Source organism: Etheostoma spectabile, chromosome 5 (assembly GCF_008692095.1).
Source record: "Etheostoma spectabile isolate EspeVRDwgs_2016 chromosome 5, UIUC_Espe_1.0, whole genome shotgun sequence".
NCBI classification, from domain to species: domain Eukaryota; kingdom Metazoa; phylum Chordata; class Actinopteri; order Perciformes; family Percidae; genus Etheostoma; species Etheostoma spectabile.
In genome coordinates, this window is record NC_045737.1 from 9,398,058 (window position 1) to 9,419,651 (window position 21,594).

Sequence of the window (21,594 nt, forward strand, 5' to 3'; positions counted from 1 at the left end):
ATGAACAAGCTAATTCATTCAATGCTCCTGACCTTAAACAGAACGGTTTAAATGCACTGGCGCTTGCAAATATACATACATAAATCAGACTTTAACCACTCCTCTCCTTCCTATCTCTTATTTATTTAACACACACCAACAGAAGGCAGAGCTGAAACACGACTGATAAGCAGACAGCAAAGCAGCAGAAGAAGGCACGTTGTTAGCATTCAATAGGGCCTATCTATTGAACTTTAACTCAAACTACTAATTTCCTCAAAGACGAGTGATAGGCTTTGAAAACACAAAAAACCCTCACACTGCTCTCTCATTGTTCACTTACCACTTGTTCAGCTGAATTGGAATTCGACTGACTGACAGTCAAAATACCAAGCACAGATAAGGTTTGAGGATTAGAGCACGGGGGACTGTTCAAGGTTAAGAATCCTCTAAATTTGACATAATAAAGTGAAAGCATTACAAAGACTCTTGTGTCATTAAATAAACTGTCACTTTAAATAATCTGTGCATTAGGATTTGTGGTAAAAGTGCTCAAACGGAGGCAGCCAATGCATTTCTAATGGTTTCTGACTCGATATTGGTCTCTTCACATTAAAGCTCTTTTGCTGTTTGCCCTTGCTGTTGGACACACACCAGAAAATTGAAGACATTTTTTATTTCCAACCTGTCTGCCCTGGCAATTTGTGTTGTAAATAAGAACCACTTTATAATAATCACAACTGCAACCAGGATGATTGAAAAGATCACATGCCTCCCACTTCCTCTCTCCATGTGCCTGTGTGTGTGTGTGTGTGTGTGTGTGTGTGTGTGTGTGTGTGTGTGTGTGTGTGTGTGTGTGTGTTGTGTGTGGTGAGAAGTAGGCCTGCACAATTAATCGTTATAAAATCGCGGCCTTGAGTCACCATGTTACCAACTTAATTTTTAAATAATTTCTATTTTTTTAGAATTTTTTTTAAAGACTTCAATTCTCATTTAATTTTTACGAGCTGAACGCATCACAAATGCTTCTACTTTCTTCTGTGAGTTTTAAACATAGACTGTATAAAACAGGTTTTAAAATGCTCCCGAGCACTGCAATGCTCTCCATTCTCTTCACTGAAGCCTCTATGTTTACAGGCTTGTGGTGATCAGCAATGTGCTATAGGTGCCAAAAAAAAAAAAAAAATCAATGTTTGGTACAAGCAATTTATTTTGTTTTGTCATGGTTCATGTGTGCAATAAACATTACACTTTGTGAGAAAAAATTGTGGCAGAAAATCGTGATACAATTCTAAGCTAAAAGATTCATATTTTTCCCTGAATAATGCAGGCCTAGTGTGAGGTAGTTGTAGTGAGTGGGTACAAGTGGAGAAGGTGGGGCAGATGGGGTGGACTTCAAGATTCGCACCTGACCCTTTTCTCCTTCAGATTTGAGTGGTTTTGTCTTCCGTGAGTCATATCTAATTATATTCATATTTGCAACTGAACCCATCCTGACTGCTCCTGTGAATCAGCAAAAGACCAGACAGCCTGCAAGCTTCAACAGTTAGACCCCAAGCTTAGCTTACTGAAGGCAGCAGGCGGAAACAGCGACACAGCGTCAATGTTGCTTTGTTACTGAGAGGAAGCAGGGAGACAACGGTAGCTTGGGGCTCCACCACAACCTCAGCTTAAGGCAAAGGCATGAACTGATTTTCCAAGATCAGCATTTAGGAGGGACCAGTAGATCACTGCTAATCAATTTACTGCCATCGCGATCAAAGACAGGCAGAGCTTCAAATTACAACAGACAATATGTTTCACTGATTGGATTTGCCTGTTATAGATTAGCTCCAGATTATTTCACCCTTGTTAAAGATGAAATGGAAAAGTGATTATACTGCTGATCTGAATCGACATGTTAATTGACATATTTACAAGATTTGCTACCATGCTGTCATAGTCTAATAACACATATTTGAAAAGCAATACAATCCCAAATACATTCTTGCCTGTAAACATGTTCTTTCAGTGAAGCACAAGTCCAAAATAAAACAGTAATAACTTGCTCCCACAGTACTCAAATTGTAGAAAACATTTATACTGTATTGTTGGTAGTCTCGCATTGCCAGAGCGTCCTCCACAGCACTGCGGAGGAAGGCTAGTCTACACAACAATATATGACAGGAGAAAAACGTGCTTGGGTTTATTGGTATGTCTTTAAACCAATCCCAATAGTCCTTGGGCGGCGCCAGGCGCCGGACACACAAATGGCGCCTCTGCAAAGTAGCCTCGGGAAGGAACTTGTTTGGGTGGAGTATTTTACTAAAAAAAAAGGATAAACATAATTGGATTATCTGTTCTAGCTCGGCCTGTTGTTATCTGCTACAAAGTAGAACCACAAGGGAGACAGTAGCATCTCACCCTCTTTAAGATGCTATGAATCTGCCTTCTTTGCCCACATTAAATTCTAGTGTTGGCAGTGACAGGAACTCGTCTGTATTTGTGAATAAAAATGGCCACCTACACAGTAAGCAGTAGTTAGAGAGCAATCCAGTTGGGCAAAAGATGTCTTGTCACTTTTGGTACTTAGGATGTAATTATCGCACACTGTAAACTGTACAAGAGTGTGCTGAGGGCTGTTAAATGTTGCATGTCAAATTACATGACTTCTGGATATTCAAACCTGCAATAACTGATGTTCTGGCCACTTGGGGCATTGCAACAAGCTGTAAACATAAAAGTGACACCTTATGAAGTTGACAGGTTGAATTTATAAACAGGCTTATTTACACAACTGGCAGACATGGATTAACATTAGCATCCACTGGAGTCTTGTTTCTGTAACTTCTTTTAGCTCTGTTTTTCTCTACACTACCACTGAAAAAAATGCCCCACTTTCTTCACCAGCTAGTCACTGACGGTAGCGTACATATAGCTTTTTCACTAAATATCCACTGCCTGGAAAAGAAACTGATAAGAGCAGTGAGCCTGAACAACAACAATCAAGTTGCAGACTGGAAAACCACAACAAGTGTTCAATTAATGGTTTAAAAAATCATTGCTGAGGATGATAATTCTCTCTGGGTTCATCACTACAAGCGTCCTTGATCACTTCACATCAATGTAGAAATATTCATTATAGCAGCTATAAATTTAGAGCGGCTACCTGCTGCTACCAAGCAACATGCAAAATGAAGCATATGATATCATATGACTATACAGATATATGACTTTGTGACTTTACTTGCCAAGTACCTGATAGGTATGATTTATCAATATGGGAATGTTCCATTAAAATCAAAAATTGTGATGATACTGTAAATCTCGAAGCACATCAGCAAGGTCAATCCTTCAAGTTTAAAATCTAGAGCAAATTACCTTTGAAGAAAGTACAGTAATGTAGTGCATGGTATATAAGCCTTTCAGAGACACGTGTAACATTGACAATTGTGGTCAGTTTGATGTGTCATCACTGCATTACTCTGGTGAACTGGCAGTCATACAAGGGAAGGGGAAATTGTTAAATATTATTGTTAATGAAGTGAAATGTACTGACTGCCTGAATTGTCTATTAACTTGCAATGTCTCAGATGAACGGGTCAAATCCAGGTTGAACACATGTTCATTATAAGAGCATACAGTGGCCGGGTTAGCTCATTTGGTAGAGAAGTGCAATATTAAGAGGTTTACTCCTAGATTCAGCAGCCGCAGGTTCGAATCTGCCATTGTCATTCCCCTCTCTCTCCCTTTCGTGTCTGTCCAGTGGAAATGAAGGCATATAATGCCCCCAAACAAGAAGGCATATACACAGACAAGTGATTTTGAGGTATAACTTGATAGAAAAATGAACGGAAAAAAAGAAAAACACCCAGAGGGGAAAATAACCCCCCCCCCCCCCCCCCCCCCCCCCCCCCCCCCCCCCCCCCCCCCCCCCTCTCATGAAAAAAAAAATTAGAGAAAGAGAAGAAAATTAGAGAAAGAGGAGGGATGGGGGAGGGGAGCGTAGCAGAGAGAGAGGGATGAAAGGTTTCTGTAAAGGGAAGGGGAAAATTAGAGAGACAGGAAAAAAAGGCAGATGGGGAGGATGGAGGTGATGGGTGCTAGCGGATGAGCCCCAAGATGAATACTTGTGTGATCTGTAAACTTTCATATTCTAATGTTGAGGATTCTCCCTCAGCGGTGTCGGGGTTAGCCTAGCACCCTGCTGTGACCTCCTTCTGCAAAGGAACATAAAACCCCGCAACGAAAACAGAAAAGTAGACCTTATTTCTACCAATCTCTAAGAGAAAACGCAAATACATAAGATACATAAGCATACTATGCCGAGTATGCAATGGATTACATTATTATGAATTAAATTTAATGGGTTCTGTGTGAGAGGAAATAACAATGGAAAGTTAATCCTACTGTAGATTGAACTAAGTCACTGTCAGGAAGTTGAAATACTATAATTATATCCTGGATATGCTTACCTACTACAAAAGACTAAACTGCTGTCTTAAATCTCTTCTAAGTGTGTTCACAGCAAAGAATAATGTTAGTAAAAGTGACACTGAAGTGTCCACTGAGAGCTATAGTGTCTTTGAAGCACTTTGCTTTTCAAGCGAAAGGAACACTTTCCAGAAAAATAAAGCAATACGGGGGAATTCAAGTGACTCCTTTACATCCTTAATGGACGAAATAGGCCTAGCACTTACACCTTACAAAAAATTTAACCTGCAGTTAATTCCAATTCGGTTAAGCTCATAAAGTTTCCTTACAGCATAATTTAGGTATTTTGTTGATGTTAATCAAATATCCTATTATGTATCTGTCATTCAGTACTGGTGAGAGTCTACTTGTGCTTTTTTGCTAATGCAGCTTGTTTGTCATATGTCAGAATTTAAGATGTTTTTTTGTGTTCATGTTATATAACTTTGCAGCATATGACTGGTGCAATACAGGCAGTGACAGCAAAGGCAACTACACAACTGAGTCAAGTTAATATCACTTGGCAAAATGTGTCAGCTTTATTAGGCCTGTCAGCATTTAAACAAGTCAATTTTAAACCAGGACAAAAACCCACATTGTTCTACAGCCTAACCAATACTTGTTTTTGGGAGGCTGATAGGCTCCATATTTAGGAGTTTTAAAAATCAGACAACGAGCCAATTGTAATATTTTAACATAAATGCATAATTTAAGCAAACACTCTTGATGCGCCAAATTTTCTTGTGACCAAGATACACACTAATCTAGATGTTTTACAGTGTAAAAATCAATTTTCAGTGCTCTATGCAAGACAAACAATTTCTTGTTAAAGCGTAACTCTTGCCAAAATGCAACCTAGGGTCTTTTTGTGAATGAACCAGTCAAAAGCTTTCTTTTTAGTAAACTCTGTGAACACAAACAATGTTCTCCATGCTCAAGTTCATGTGTAGAGGCCCTGGTGACTCTTCGAGCTAAGTTTCATGTTGTCAAGCCTTCTTAGTGTTTTAAAAATAGTTATTTTGAGGCTAGCGTAAAAGCCAAGCTCTCCCATTCAAAAGACCATTTGACGAAAAAACGAAAAATCTTAAACCTGGCGTCCTAAATACGCTTCCATATCCACAAAAAGACCTGTTACGTTTTAATTATTGGCCGACACATACACCAATATAGATACTACTTCAATTAGATAATATCGGCTACTATATTGGCCTGGCTGATTTATCACCTTATGGGTCTATTGTTTTCCATTTGAACATATATGCATTACACTGCTGGGCTATGATGATCTATGATGAGACTGGCTTCTCTTGCACTAGGCAGCAGTAAAGACACATTGGTTACAGTGGTTTACACATTTTCGTTTGTATCCTTAGCCCACTGACAGCACCATCCTCTCATGACTTCACTCATCAACACAGAGCTGCAGGCCACAAGAGCAACTCAAATCCCAGACACCTGTCTTTGACTCAGATTTATGATCATCAACATTCTCATCATTATCACACCCAGTCTATAAGGGAACTCTCGCCATGCAATAAAGCCTCAGAAAGCCTGCAATCAAACAGATGCCACCTGTGGACAAGGAGATCGCTGGCAGCTCAGGCTTGAGACAGCTCTGACGAGAATAGAAAGGGACCCCGCTATAAAAGAGAGTGCAGTGATCAAGCTGCTGCCCCTGCTGAGGACAGCCCTGTGTGTGACAGCCAAACACTTTCCCTGATTAATCAAGCCTAGCAGCGGGGCTTTATGTGCCATTAAGAGCCCTGCTAAATGACTTCACTTCATTCATTAAAGTGGAGCATCCTCTGTGGGTAGAGGGGCTGTGGTTGCCAGACAGACAGACAGAGACTAACAGACAGACAAGTGAAAGCTGGGAGAGAGATGGAGGTAGGGCAGCAATGAGGATGGTGAGGGCACTGAGGCAAGATAAACAACAACAAATATAGACCCATTACAACGCTGAATAATTTATCCTATATGCATGGCTTCAGAAAAACAAACATGGGGATTATGGAGCCTTTATACAGTGAGGAACAGCTTCAAAACAGGGCTATTTATGCACACACCTTGTCTGGGAAAGGTACAGCGACAGGATCATGGAGAAATCACTTTATTTGGAAAATCAGGTTCCAGTAGACTAATGCACGCATGATGCATTTTCATTAGGCCAAAGCACAGTTTTAATAAATCTTTGAGGGGTTTTGGCTAGCTAGGTGCGAGGGGATTAATTGTTTGAAAGTGTTGTTAGCTGCATACAGAATATGCTTTGTTTGAGCTATTATTTCAACTTTTCTGCAGACAAAACATATACAAACAAGGATATGTATACAGTAAAACTCATAGAATAGAAAAAGCCAGAAAAGAGTAAGATTATGGAACACAAAGGCAATGACACAGATAGTATTAAGGGAAGGACAAAGATAGGTAATTTACCAGTCAACAGAGAGATAAGGATCTAGCAGAGAGAGAGAAAGATAAAGAGATAAAGATTAGCAGCAACACGAGGACTAGAGGGTATAGAGAGGAGGAGAGAAGGGGAGACAGAAGAGAGATAGAGAGAAGGGAGAGAAAGAGAGAGAGTAAATGATTAATGAAAGGAGCTGGGAAGCGCAGCGAAGGGAGGTCAGGAAGGAGCAGTAGAGGAGCAATACTGCAGCCTGTGAGCGAAACTGAAAAGCCGTGTGCTGTCACACACCTTTATCACGCAGGATCTCTGAGAGACAGGGAGCTGGTATTAGGCTGATGCATGCCTTTAACATTAGATCTACAGTGGAACTGAACTAGCCTTGGGAGAATGGATATTGGGAGACTTAATTGCAGTCGGTGAATGAGACAACTTCTCCCTTTTTAACTCATGAAGACAACTAGTTGGTCACTATGCCTTTGAGAGAGTTTGTCTTGTTATTTACCCAAAAGAGGATTATAGCATTATACAACTACTGCAAGTGCATCAAATAACATGATAAGAAACCGGATGAAGTTCACTGACAACTATCAACCTTGAGATTTATTATTTAAGTAGACTGACAAGACTGTAAAAAGACTTCCATTAGACTCCTTCAACTCTTGGCCATACCTCAGTCAAATACATGCCTTCAATTAATACCCAACTGGCAATGTTCTGTGGGGATTCGCTGGCTGCTCGCTGATGCATTTCTAATTGGTATTTTTGCTGATGGTCACAAGTTAAATCTATATTCTCCATTATCCTTCCGCGGCATCCCCTGGGGTCTCTCTAATGGCCCCTGCTAAAGGCAGAGCACTTGTATTGAGATATTCATATGAAGTGCATTCTCTCTGACGCTGACTGGCCTCTGTGTAGACTTCAGCTACAGGTTCGGTGCACAGTTGAGAGTTGGGAGGAGCAATGAAAAGTTCACTTTGGCTTTGAAGATTAACAAAACACGTGTCATAATCCCACGTCGGAAGCAGCCTGAGGAGAGACACTCATACTCAAATAAACCATGCTTTGTCTGCTTGTGTTCCCTGTTTTGTCTCCACTGAGATTGTCTTACAAGCTGCTTTGCTGAGCAAATGTTTGCTGTAGCCTTTATCCCTCTCACTTCCACAACACATAGTAAAGCCCTTAGTGGAGCACTGGCTTGGTGACAAGGCTGAATGCTCCACCATGGGCTTGGCAAAGATTGGTGTAGCCTAGGGGAACGGAGTTGGCTGACTTCAGAACTGTGTGAGAGGTTGACCGGCAGCCGCACAAATAAAATCTCTATGACCTTACACAGGTGGCTGTTAAGTGCTGTCACATGAGTTAAACGAACTCAAGGGATAATGATATACAGCACTGTCATACAGCATTCTACTGTCCGATATTTCCTGCAATCAACTGACATTAAGTGAAAATATTTTGACTAGTTCCCATGATAAAGATGAGGAATCATACATGTGGCTGTATCTTTCAGGGAAATGTTCCTCCTGCAAAGAAAGGAATTTGCCTGTAGAAGCGCAAACGTATGAGTCAAAAGAATGAAGCTCATATCCTGAAGGAAACGGAGACTCCTGCACTCTTTGGCTCACCTCAGTGTAAACCTTGTGTTTACTTTTCATTAACTAGAGATACAATTCTCTCCTCCCCCTCCCCACCCTTGGGACAGTCCAAAACAAGGTGAACAGAAATGCTGTAAAACAGCATCAAAGAATGTTTGAGTTATGACTCGTTCAATAGATGTGGAGGGATAACAATGCTCAGTGTTTTGTTTATTTACGTTAACATAGTTGGTTGAGTTTTGTTGTTGTTGCTCATTTACTTGGAATACACGTTTTATAATAATACCCACCAGATTACAAATGCAACATATTTACATGGTTTCTGCTTCAATACACCATAATGTGGCAATAAACAGTAGCCAATTCTGTATGGGCTTTTTTATTCTTTGTAAGTGAAAAAAAAAAAAGTCATCTCACATAGTAACCCAAGCTACATGGTGAACTGAACGGAGACTGATAACAGCCAGCTTATCAAGATACTCTGACCACAAGTCCAACTGCAGTTGCAAACCTCCACCCTGTGTTGTACAGCACACACTCTAAAGGCTACACCCAAACGTGTTTATCAAATATGTTGGGCATGAAAAATAGTACACAGATAGAACACGGAGTCTAGCAGAGAGAACAGTAAACTAAATGTTAATACTGTGTAAACCACATTCTTTTATTGAGCTAAACTGCTGAAATATTTTTTTCTGGAGGCAGTTTAAATAGATGTTGCATAACTCTAAACTAAAAATTAGAATATGTAGCACAATATAGACGAGAAAGAATGTTTCACTTCAGCTGATGACTGAGCTGATGTTACAGTATAATCCAGAGAAAGTTAAAATAAGCAGAGAAGTTCAGAGCTGTAAACACTCTGCAGCGCACAAAGCCTTGTTCAGCAGACATTTAGATGCAACAATGCCATACACTGGATTTGTAACAGTGTTGAAACTTACACTGGTGTCAATCAGACCAAGCCACCAATAAATGTTTCAATGTCAATTTATAATAAAGAATCAATGTGTAGTTATATTCTCATGTGATGTTAAATGCAAATAATCACACTGCTTGTACTGGATCAGTATAGCCTAAGTTTAGGTATCAAAATCAGTATTGTGAGAAAAAAGTGGGATCTTTAAGCAGGTATATGACTTTACTATATGTAGTGGTTAATCTTCTTTTGGGGCATTATTTTCATAATTTATTAATCTCCTGGTTATTTTCTGGTCCTTATAACATTAGAAAAAAGTGATGCCCAACTTTATGTCATCATATTCCCTATTTTGTCCAACTAACACTCCAAAACCTAAATATATTTAGTTTCTTATCACAAAAGACAAAGTAAAGCAGGAAATCCTCCCCATTTAACTAGGTCATGTTTGGTATTTATGGTTAAAAAGAATTCTGTAATACTTTTTTTTAATCAAACTTAATCTTTAATATATATTTTTTCCCATTCATTCTACTCAAAGTTCTATTTGTACTTTTTCATGTCACTGGAATGTCTGTAGCAAAAACTAATGTGTAAGCCTTGAAGATGGCAAAGGAATATAGATGAATTCATCATTTGGCTTTGTGTTTGTGTATAATATATTGGTTTGTTCGGTGGGTGGTGTGCCAGACTATACTGACTGGTGGCAGCTCTGGCAGGATACACTCCCCCTCATGCATCTTGGAAACAGCAAATTAGCGCAGCTGCAACAAAGACTTGAAAAGACAATACAATAAAAAGGAAGCTTTCCCCCCCTCCCGAAACAGGCACAATCAGACAAAGTGAAACAGTTCTTTTTCTGTCAGCAGTGCAGAGACTCTACTGTCTCACAGAGCAGACAACAATGCCCAGGGCTGAGATAACAGGAAATGCCAGCTTATCAGAGAGAGGGAGAAATGGAGAGAGAGAGCGTGATGGCTAGCTCGCTGTTTACAACACACTAATTGAGCAAAAATCCAGTGGTGCCCTTTATATAAAAGTCACTTACACATACTGGTTTCTGCCAGTATGACTTTTTTACAAGTGGAATTTGTTTGCAGAACATGTAAAGTGGATAAATCAAATAAAAGCAGGGGCAAATCCATCACTTTCTTAATTTGAGTTCCATTTCATTGGCTGTGATTTGTTTAGATTGAGTCACCTCTCATGGGGAGTTTGTTTAATTTCACAGCTGAAAGAACACCAATGATTTTTAGGAGTGTTTTCCTTGTTCAACTTTCTCTACAAGCTATTACAGTAAATCTTGAATGCAACACAGCCATAAAGCCCAGAATATTAAACTGCTGTTTACAGAGAGAACTTAAGAGTTTGATGACAACACTTAGCGATCATACGAGGTAAATTACTGTATTCATTTACAGTCTATTTCCAGCATTATGCAGGATGAGGGGACTATAACAGACTGTGAGCGTATAAAGGCAGTTATACATTTGACAAAAAAATCCCCAGCTCTGTATACAAAATGGCCTTAAGACTGGTAAGTATGATGTTGGAAGTCGATTGACCAATTTACTATGATATAAAGCAAGAACCTCACATTTCAGAGGCTTGACCCAGTAAAAAACAGGGCACTTCTGCTTTATAATTAACAACAATAAATGACTTAAACAAGTTGATTTTCATGAAAGGACAATTCAGGGGCAAAATAAACCTAGCAGATAATAACACATGAGTTGAGTCAACTGTTCTCTGGGATATGTTCTCATGCTAATTGAATGTGCCCAGTTTTAGCTCAATCCGCTAGTTAGCTTAGCTAGTAGTCAGGGCATGGAGGAAGTAAAAAGAAACAAGGCTCAAAATAGCACCACACTTCCACTGTAGCATAATGAGGGTCCCAAGCATTGATAACTTTGTAAGTGTACAGACAGTTTATAAAAAAAAAGAGAGAAGAGTTTATAAAGACAGCACCGTTTGCGCAAACAGGCAGGCGCCATCTTGGGAAAGTTCTCAATGCTTCGGTTTACATGTAGGGACCCTCATGTAGGCACATTCAATTAGCATGAAAACATATCCCAGAGAACGGCTGACTCTGTATCCATGTGTTGTTAACCCCTAGGTTAATTTTGCGCTGGAATCGTCCTTTAATTGACCAATTGATTCAGAGCACTACAAACTAAAGAGCACCACAAACTACAGTACAATATCAAAAACGAGCATGAAGTTGAATCAGCACCTCTTGAAAAAAATAAACATTGTAGCCTTCATGCAGGTAGTATTTGTGGCAGGCCTGTGGTATTAGGCTGCATAGAAACATTGATAAGGAACGTAAGATCATTCCTTTTTGTTTTTTGATTGGACAATTACTGTTCGGGGGAGGGATTACGTCAAATAAGTCATGTTGCTGTGCACACCAATTTTCAGTAGTTTGAGTTGTTTTTCTTTAGACCATCTATTTGTCTTACACACCACTTTCTTTACCTCTCACACAACACACACCACACACACACACACCACACACACACACACACACACCCACACACACACAACCACACACACAACACAACACACACACAACACACACACACACACACACACACACAGGGCTGAGGTGTTTCCTAGCTCCCATAACACGCCTCCCTGTCCTTCTACAGTAGTATGCGGGACCTAGGATGTGACGGTCCCGGATACTCCCTTCTCCTGCCAGAGACACAGCGTCATTGTTCAGCTCAACAATGCAACATTCCACAATCAGCAGCAACGCCAACAAAACCAGAGAGAGAAGGAGACGACTAGAAGGAGTGCATTGCTCTGATCTTATAGGATTAGAATTCCTTTCTATGGACTTTAATGAGCCTCTATTCTTTTGAACAACAGAGCTTCGTGATAAGATAAAAGAAACTGATACAGATGAAGGCAATCTAGAGCAATTTAGGGAAGAATGTAAGGCTATTAAGGCCTGCACAGAGGCTTAAGAGAAAGTATAAATAAATGACTAAGCATTCAAAGAAATACATCGTACCATAATATGACGATGTATAAATTGCAAATATAATTCATGCAGATGCGTGTAAATTAATAATACCATTATAACAAAAAAAATTGTATTGGTGTAGAGAAAAGACATGTACTGTAGCGATGTTGCCCTGCTCTTTGTGTCACTCATTTATCCTTCCTGCTTCCCTATGGTTAAGAAATGGCATTTAGTGGACCTTAAAAAGTCAAGAACTCAATGTCGGAGATTTAAATCCTTAAGCGAGAGGATATACTGCCTTGAATTCTGGAGTGGGGGGGTGGGGAATGTCATGTCATGGAGAACTTTATAGGGATCAGTAGACAGACAGCCTGTATGTGGTCATGTAAGACCATTACATTTATAGAGAATTAAAGTGAAGAACTCTGTGGCTTAACTTCACAAAACAGACAAGGGACAATTGAGGCCAAGACATAGAAGAACTGAGGGTTATGCAAAGAGACGGCATGCTTAGACAATATGTGTGTATGCAGGAGCGAGAGGAATACAGAGAGAGAGAGCAAGAGAGAGAGAGAGAGACTGGAGCAGCTCCTAGCCTGGCCGTCACGCATGCTTAACCTTGCGCTAGCGCCTGTGTGATGCAGCTTGCATATCAATGATGGAGGAATATCAGCAAAGAGGCCTTTAACCAACCTCCACTACAGATGGCAGGCAGGGGAGACACGGCAGCATCCGCACTTACACTATGGCCCTTACAGTAGCAATGCAAGTTAAACCACGCTGGTGAACTATAGACTGTTAATATTAATGGACCAAGTTTGCCGTTACGGGCGCAGCCATCCTGGTTGTGGATGTAGCACTCTACATTACATTACACACTTTCACTGGCAATCACATCATAGCCACGCCCTAAAACACCACTGGATTTATCGCCGATTTTAAAATCGACCAGACCATAATTCAAGAAATGAACATCATTCTTTATTGCAGAAGACTTAAAACTAGCGACTGAGACCATCAACTTATTATGAAAATGTAGTGTATACTGAGGTAATAAATCAAGTGAGTGGGTCACGTTCTTATAGACTTCTACAGAAACCGACCTCCTGTTGCAACCGCATGTGTTGCCCCCTGCTGGAATTCAGATAGAATGCAGGTTTAAAGCACTTCCGCATTTGCAGCACTTTGACGAACCGGATGCTTTGTCCATTAATTTTTTATGTACGTACAGTTTATATACGTACAAGGCCAACTGTCATAAAGTAAAAGTGAGTGTGACAGCTGACATTGGTTGAAAACCGGAATGACTCCCTTGTGGTTGTATGCCTCTGCTATCCAGTCAAGTTGCAGTTGACATCCATGTCTGTACACTCATATAATAAACTGTATGTAGTGAAGACTTTATAGTTAACAAAAAGGTATTAAGTTATTTTTGGCAAAACATGAATGCTTCACACACATCTTCAACCCGGCAGCACAGAAGAACTATACAATCACCAGAGTTTCAAGATGGGCACCCAAGATTAGTTTCACCGATTCAGTATCCGACTAAATGTCTTCCCTTCTGTTCTTGAGATATGGCATTGAATTATGGCCAAAAAAACGTTTTACAAAAAATTGATGATGTCACAGTAAAGTTGACCTTATTGTATTTAAAATGTCATCACTTCCTCGTTTTATCCTAATAGACATTTGTGTGGAATGATGCCCAACAACCTGAAAACATAATGCCTACGGCCGGAAGCATAACCGTAGTGGAAAATATGACTATTTCACAAACATACTATCATACTGGACAGATAAAGTAAATAAATGAGGGTGCAAAACTAATTTATGTTTCAGTACTGAGAAAAATAAAAGCAATAAGGGGGGCCTTTCTCAACAGAGCCTGTAGACACTAAGTGTTGTTTCCACCAACAGCATTTGCTTTTGGCTGGAACTCTCAAGTTACAGGAAGCGCTTTGAGGGAGCGTCTCCACTGGGCTGTGGTTTGAGAGCAAAGCCGTGCATATTTGGTGTCACCAGAGGCAACAACAAAAAACTACCAAACAAAACCACAAGTGCTACTACTAACACCATGAACAAAACCTGACAGCATGCATCCCACTTTACAGTCATAGTCGACAAAGCATTTGCCCCCCTTGTCTCACACTCATCCACAGTGCACAGATCTGAATCCTCCACTCCCCAAATGTCGTATCCCCCCCCCCCAAAGAAAAACCCTGATACCTGAAATTGCGAGAGAGGAGGGGGTTTCCCCTTAAAAGGGAAAGAGAGACAAAGAAAGAGCAAGAAAAAGAAAGATATGATGGGATGGTTTGTTCCTAATCAAATCAGAAGCATTCAGGGACACCCAAGGGGTCCGAAGGGACCAACACTGGGTGAAAAACTCACTCATCCGTACCCTCCGTCTTTTGAAGGGAGTGATAAAAGACTTTGAGGATGCTGTGCCCTCTCCTCCTCTCTTCCCCACATGCTATCTGATGCCGACGGAGGCCTTTTGTCACGTCGATCCTTCTCAAGAACCCCAAGGCGACGTCCTGTGAGAATGCCTTCAACAGGGTCCTCTCTGTTGATTGACACGTCACCCCTCTTTCTGCCTGCGTCGATCAGAGGCTGTCTCCCCCCGCCTCACACAGCTCAATAAGAGGCTGCTGCTTTGATAGCACTTCTGTGGCAAGTTACATCTCTGGCAGCAGGGATAAGAAAGAAACTAGGAGGGATGCCAGCAGATTAAAGAGGACTTTTAACAGCCTCTATGTGTTCAGCAGGTTAAAAAGTGTTTTCTATCAGGGCCTTGTCAAACTGTCATCATCACTTTCGTTTCAAGACAGCTCTGTACCCTGAAAAGAAAAAAAAGAAAACCTGTCAGAGCTCAATTTCTCCTCCGGTTTTCTTGTAATGCCAGACTGATGCTAATCTAAAACGCTGTGAGGATTAAACACATCAACAGCACTTTTAAGTCGATATCTTTTACTGACCCTCAGTGTTGCTGAGAGACAACAGTGCAGTGACAGTTCTCTGTGTTCTCGCAGTTGTTCACAAGCATCCCATGAGAGCCAGAGAGGCTATTAGCTGTGTAATGATCACTGGATGTTGTAGTTCACATTCACACAGGCAGCGTGACAGACAGATGGAGGTGGATTTTGAGAGATGAAACATATGGGGGAAAGTGCTGTAAGCAGACAGCTCAGATGGGCTTACAGACTTACACTCGCAGTGTGCTCTCTATTGCCCCAAAGCGGCAAAGAGCGTACAGATACACACACATTTCCAGGCACATTTCTATTGTTTTCTGTCAACTTAGCTAAAGCTGAGGCCCACGTGTGGTTCTTATGTTTGGGTTAAGGGTTCTCTGCTGTGGCTTTTTACTCCGTCGCTGTACTTAGGCCAACAGAACCAGGTGTGGCCACTTACCAGTGTAAGTGATCCACAGAGAGAGTGCGATGTGTGTAGAGTGCAGAGGTCCAACACACATTATGGAGCATTAGACCATGAGGTCCTGCAGGATATCACCTGACCCTGTCAGACCTGGACTCGAAAACTCTCTCTTTCCCTTTAGATCTTTCTTTCTTCAGTCCTTTTTTTAACCTCTCAACTGTTGAATTTGGGTCAGATTTTTACATTTGTTAACTTGATGCTCATTTTCCATACTCAGCCTCTTATTTCACCCACCAAGCTGACCAGCAACATATGTTTATCCCCTGGCTACATTTCCTTTGTTCGTGCTCTAACCAATGTTCCCACTCTCTCTTTCCTCTAATGAGTGCACCTCTATCATTTCTCAAGGACACTGAGATGTAGTAGACAAACAAAAAAACTCAACAATTACACTCATAAGGTGGCAGCTGACACGGACAAAATCAGATTCCCCGCACAGTCGATGCAAGGCATTGTGAGCATGTGTGTGAGATACTGCTCTATTTTTATTGCAGTTCTCCTGTAATGCAACTCACTGTCAGAGCCAGAGTGGCAGCCTGAATTTCTTCTGTCGGATAAACACTCCCAGCATGCACTGCTTTTCCTCAGTCTGCGCAATGCTGCATTGGCAGCCTCCTGGCAGGATTCTGAGGTGTCTCGGTTCAGAAGAAGCTGTGTGTGTGTGTGTGTGTGTGTGTGTGTGTGTGTGTGTGTGTGTGTGTGTGTGTGTGTGTGTGTGTGTGTGTGTGTGTACGGATGTGTGCAGAATGGTGATTCTGACAGCACTAGAAATGCTTAAGTCTGCACCAGATTTATAGCTGGAACCTGAACTACAGACGAAACAACAACAGCACTTAATTTAGTTGGACTGTGAGTTTACAGTTTCTGCTTATTAATCTGATGAGTAAAAAACAGATAAAATACAGGTTGTACTTTCTAGGAAAACCTCCACAAAACTAGAACTGTGCTGCTGTATACAGTAAATCCAAGATAAATTGAGAGAAGTGAGGAGACTTGCAAGCATGTGTGTGTGTGTTTAGGCAGTGTTTGTTCCATGATTCAATACACACACACAGAAAAGAAAGAATAAGGAATGTGTACTATGCGTTGCAATGCAACTCACTCAGGACCGCAATCCCAGAACTATGTGGAATACGTCCTCTTACTGCCGGTGACTGAAATCTACACTCACTGAACAACTGCAGTACACAGTCAGTGGTCGTGTACTGTCACTCCGAATCAAAATCAAGTGCAGACCGGAACGCAGGTACCGCCAGAGAGAGAGGAGAGAGAGAGAGAGAGAGAGAGAGAGAGAGAGAGCTGATCAGTGTTGCAGCCTGAGACCCAGACAGTGTTCACTACAGGCATATAGGTGTAAAGACTCCATATCTACTGTACGCTGTCTAACACTTTAAAAAGGGTCAACAAATACATATTTGTGGTGCAGCATCTAGCTATGCAGACAGTTGGGGGTTTATTTGGAAATGTCCCTGTTACTCAGCATTATCCATACACCTCGCTGCCAACTGCTTGTGACTGGAACTATGATTTACGTAAGAAGTTGTCCTAATCAAAGCTATTGATGGCTAGGTCAGGGACATTGGTTCTGAAAAGAAATGTTTCTGAGGAGTTTATAAGAGCTTTGAACAACACAAAGAAAATTCCTTTCCCCTTTATTGAACTGATGTGCCGCTGCACTTTTCAGAAGCAGATATCTCACAAATGTGGCCCATCACACCTGAACTTTCTCTGTAGCTTGATAGCATTAGGAGTAAGTGAGACAATATGTCTGCATTCATGATTTGGGTAAACCCATCTTTTAAAACATAAATTCCCTACTCTTGCTTCTCTTCATCTGCACATCCTCTTCTGTAGAGGGTGGGGATTAAATACAGGAAATCAATAAGTGATAACAGAACTTCATGAAATATATTATTTTACTATTTTGTGCAGGAGGTGATTTCTTACCACATCATTTATGCAGCAAAGGATATACAATCTGGAGAAATGTCAGGTACATGGGCTTAATAATCATTTATGAGAAATATGTTTTCTTCAAAATATGTTTTCTTCAAAATATGTTTTTCTTCATAATTCCCTTTGGTGTGTTTTACATGCAGCATTTTTCTATGTAGGAGAAAACAATCAAAGTATATTTTTTAATAACAATCTATAAGAGATTAATCCTATTAATAGAGTGTTTTGCTGTTGTCTGTTGCAATGATTCTACATGCACAATATCTATAGACCTATATATGTCTGAACGCTTTTCATAACAAGACCCAAGAACTTAACTGAAGTGTCCTCACAATTTCTACAAGAGAGAAATAAAGCTTCCTGTATTTTGTTTAGTATCCTTTGGCAGAGTCTGCACACTGTAGCCAACACCTCTATACAGCATTTAATGTGGGATCTTTTAAAAAGTGATATTGGGAAACTCCTTAGGCAAGATTTTTATCCCGCTATATTCATTTTTATCTTCAAGTTTGCAAACTGTAAAACGAACAGATACACATTTGGAAATTTGTGATTTATTAACCTGCTGAGGCAAAAAGGGGTATTTCCAAATCATCCGTAGCAAGGACACAGATTTGCAAAACACACCACACACACACACACACACACCACACACACACACACCACACCACACCACACACACACACACACCACACCACACACACACACACACACACACACACACCACACACACACACGGTCAGTTGCATTTAGAGCTCCTTTACATCTACATTGGCGAGTTGCCAGAGCCCCGTGTCTGTGGGGTTCCATCCTGAGGTCAATACTACAACAATGTAAACTAATGATCCAGCAAATTCCCTCAGTCCTGCGCTCTCTCCCCTCCTCTTTCTTCCCCTCAGTCTGCTGTTGCCCTCTGTCTCTCCCACTCGCTGATCCCCCGCTGCGCTGCAGAAATGAGAAACAACTGAAGAGTCGGCGGCGCTGGGCTGCTTCTCTGATACACACCACTGATAAACAGCGCTGCTTGTTATGAGACAAATGAAACTCTGCCTCGTCTGATTTTTGCCTTTTCCCAGCCTTTCTTATCTGGTCTTTTCTTGTCACCCAGTCCTCTCTTTTGTTGTGGCCTTGGCATTTATGCCCAATGGAACATCAACTCTTGCCTTGAAATGTAAACAAGATGATCTGCAACAACACAGAAGTCTATATGTAATGTGATCCCAGAAAGTCAGATATGAAAGTAGGAAATGTAGAGTCCGCAGGAGAGATCTCACCTGTTTGGATCTCAAAGACTAATCTCCAATATATTAAGAATATACCACTGTAGATGGTTCATTTAATGAACTAAGGCTTATGCTCAATAACACACAATTATTTCAATTTCCCAAAGCCAGGTGTCCCTGCATGTTAAAGCTCCCAAGTTGCTCTAAATTAGCAGGTCTTTAACAGATCTTTGATCATCTTTGAACAAGAGGTTTCCTTTGAAGACAGGCAACCCACTTATAGGTCATGTTAACACATTTGAACTGAAGTCTCGACATCACAGGTGAACTGTCAGGGGATACATAAGTAACACTTTGACAGAATAAGTATCGGCTGTGTTTTCCCAACAGAAAAGCTTATCACATACAGTACATGTTTACACACACACACGCTTACATGTGTTCACAAAGACCATCTTCCAGGCCTGGAGGAAGAGTTCCATCTCTGTGTCTGACATAAGACAGCGATAGAGTCACACTGCTTAGTCCTATCCTTTTCATATTGATTGGGGGATAAAGAATGGGGCTCAAGGGATGAAGCTGAACACTCAATCACACTGTTGACAAACAAGATTGAACTCGATTTAAAAGACAGAATAGAGGTAGAATAGAGACAATTAATCTAGTTTTTTTATGGCCATATTACCAGAACAATTAAGGACTCTCATAGATGTCAACAACTCAAAAATACCATAACTCTCTCCCTCTCTGTCCCTTACTAGTCACAGTCAAAGGCATTTCATCAATAAACACTTGCTCCTCCTTCCCAGCGGGCGCTGATCTATGGTCCCTGCTCGCTGACCATCTGACCCTGAGCATCCAAAAAAAAGTACCAAGCAGCCATGCTTGGTTGAACGCAATTGAACAGGGGCTTCACCCTGAGGTGCTCTCACACAGGATCTGTTATTCGATTCTGTGCATCTATAGTTTTAGTTTCACATCTCATGCATTGCATCTGATAAAATGTAGCTAGTGTTGAAAGGTAGCACAGACAGATACTGTACATTTTTATAAATGTAGGCCTATTGTATAATTACTTATAATTTAATTTAAACTATATTCTATTGTCACTGACCTATGCACCGCCAAAACTGACCTACATTTTGCAATGTAAAAGCTCCTGTCTGATATGGAAAAAGCCTAATTAGTTCCATTATGGGTCCAACTCTGTTCTCTGTCTGTTGACCCTGCCAATGGACAGAAAGCACAGCCATACAGCACTTACGCTTATCTTTTCTTGCTGATATGTAAAACGAAATTGCTGTGGCTGATTTCTCTTATGACCAACTAAGCTATTTAACAAAAAAAAAAAAAAAAAACTTTGCACGTCTCGCCAAATGTGGAGACAAGATGAACGTCTGCTGTCACACATCTCATCTACTGTAGCGGTGACTGGACTCAAGGAGCGTGGCATTAAACGCAAGACTGAAAAAGCGACACCTCAAAACGCGCAGCGGCTTGCGAGCAGTCAAATCCGTGGACTTAAGTTGCCGCTTCCACTGCGCCGACAGACGGTGGACCATGTCTAGTTTCGCTCCGCATGTTTAAAAAAAAAAAACAACAACTGCTAAATCGTTATGGCGACTCTGTCGGAACAGTTAAATAGACCCGCATGTGTAGAAAACACGCAAAACTGATGCAAATATCCAAATGAGTGTTTAAAATGAATAGGCTCGGAATGGAATGAAACAGACAACAAGCACAGTAATGCCAAGACATCACAAGAGAAGCAGAAAATCCCCAGCAGAATTAAGCAGAAACTACACGTGACACATTCTAGATTACTTTGTCTAATTACAGTAAAAACCGCCGACGAAATGTCTATCTTTCTTCAAATAAATGAAGCAGTCAACTTTTGAAGGCTTGCAGAGCGCTGAGCAGAGAGCTCCATGCGGCTGAGTGGAGCGCCGCGTGCCCTCCCCTATCGCAGCTCCGTGTGTGACTGGCCCCGGCCGCTCATGAACTTCCCTCACAGCCGCGGTTTCCTCCCCCATAAATAAAACTTACTTTTCTCTGGCTTGGCTGTCGGACGGCACGTTGCTACTCTTGCCTTTGGCGTACATGCTTGCAGAGAGCTCCGATTGTCATGCACCTGTCAACCCATCACAACCTCCTTGGGCACAGCCCCGTCACCATGGTGACACAAGCAGCGTCGTCTCCCATTGGATGTCCCGCTGTTCAGGACCGCCCGCTTGCCATGGCAACCGCAAGTGAGTGACAGCTCATTGACCACGCCCTTATGGCATAGCTCCACCCCTTCTCTCTCTCTCTCTCCCTCTCCCTCCCCTCTCTCCTCTCTCTCTCTCTCTCTCTCTCTCTCTCTCTCTCTCCTCTCTCTCTCTCTCTCTCTCTCTCTCTCTCTCTCTCTCTCTCTCTCTCTCTCTCTCTCTCTCTCTTGCCATGTCTCTCTTTTTCTCTCTGCTTTCCCGGTCTGTCTGTCTGAAGTCTATCTGTCTGTCAGCGTCTCTCCCATCCCTTCCCTGATTGGAATAGCTCTCCTGACATGTGTAGACACACACACACACACACACACACACACACACACACACACACACACACACACACACACACACACATCTGCACCCCCTCCTCTATCTCCTCTCTCAGTGCAA

At 41.3% G+C, this 21,594-nt stretch overlaps 1 protein-coding gene across 7 annotated transcripts in view; it reads right to left on the reverse strand.

Moving 5' to 3' along the window:
- ssbp2a (single stranded DNA binding protein 2a) overlaps window positions 1-21,198 on the reverse strand; it is a 52,382-nt gene extending 31,184 nt beyond the window's left edge. For 2 of the 7 annotated variants that reach the window (XM_032516176.1, XM_032516178.1), the window contains exons 1-2: window positions 20,990-21,195; window positions 14,728-15,166 (exon numbers count right to left, since the gene is read on the reverse strand). In XM_032516176.1, coding sequence (XP_032372067.1) covers window positions 14,728-14,798 — 71 coding nt within the window. In that variant the 5' untranslated portion in view covers window positions 14,799-15,166; window positions 20,990-21,195. Of the gene's footprint in view, window positions 1-14,727; window positions 15,167-20,989 lie in introns of all 7 variants that reach the window. The other 5 variants (XM_032516173.1, XM_032516175.1, XM_032516174.1 and 2 more) reach the window with 5 other exon arrangements.
- Between the last annotated feature and the right edge of the window lie 396 nt (window positions 21,199-21,594).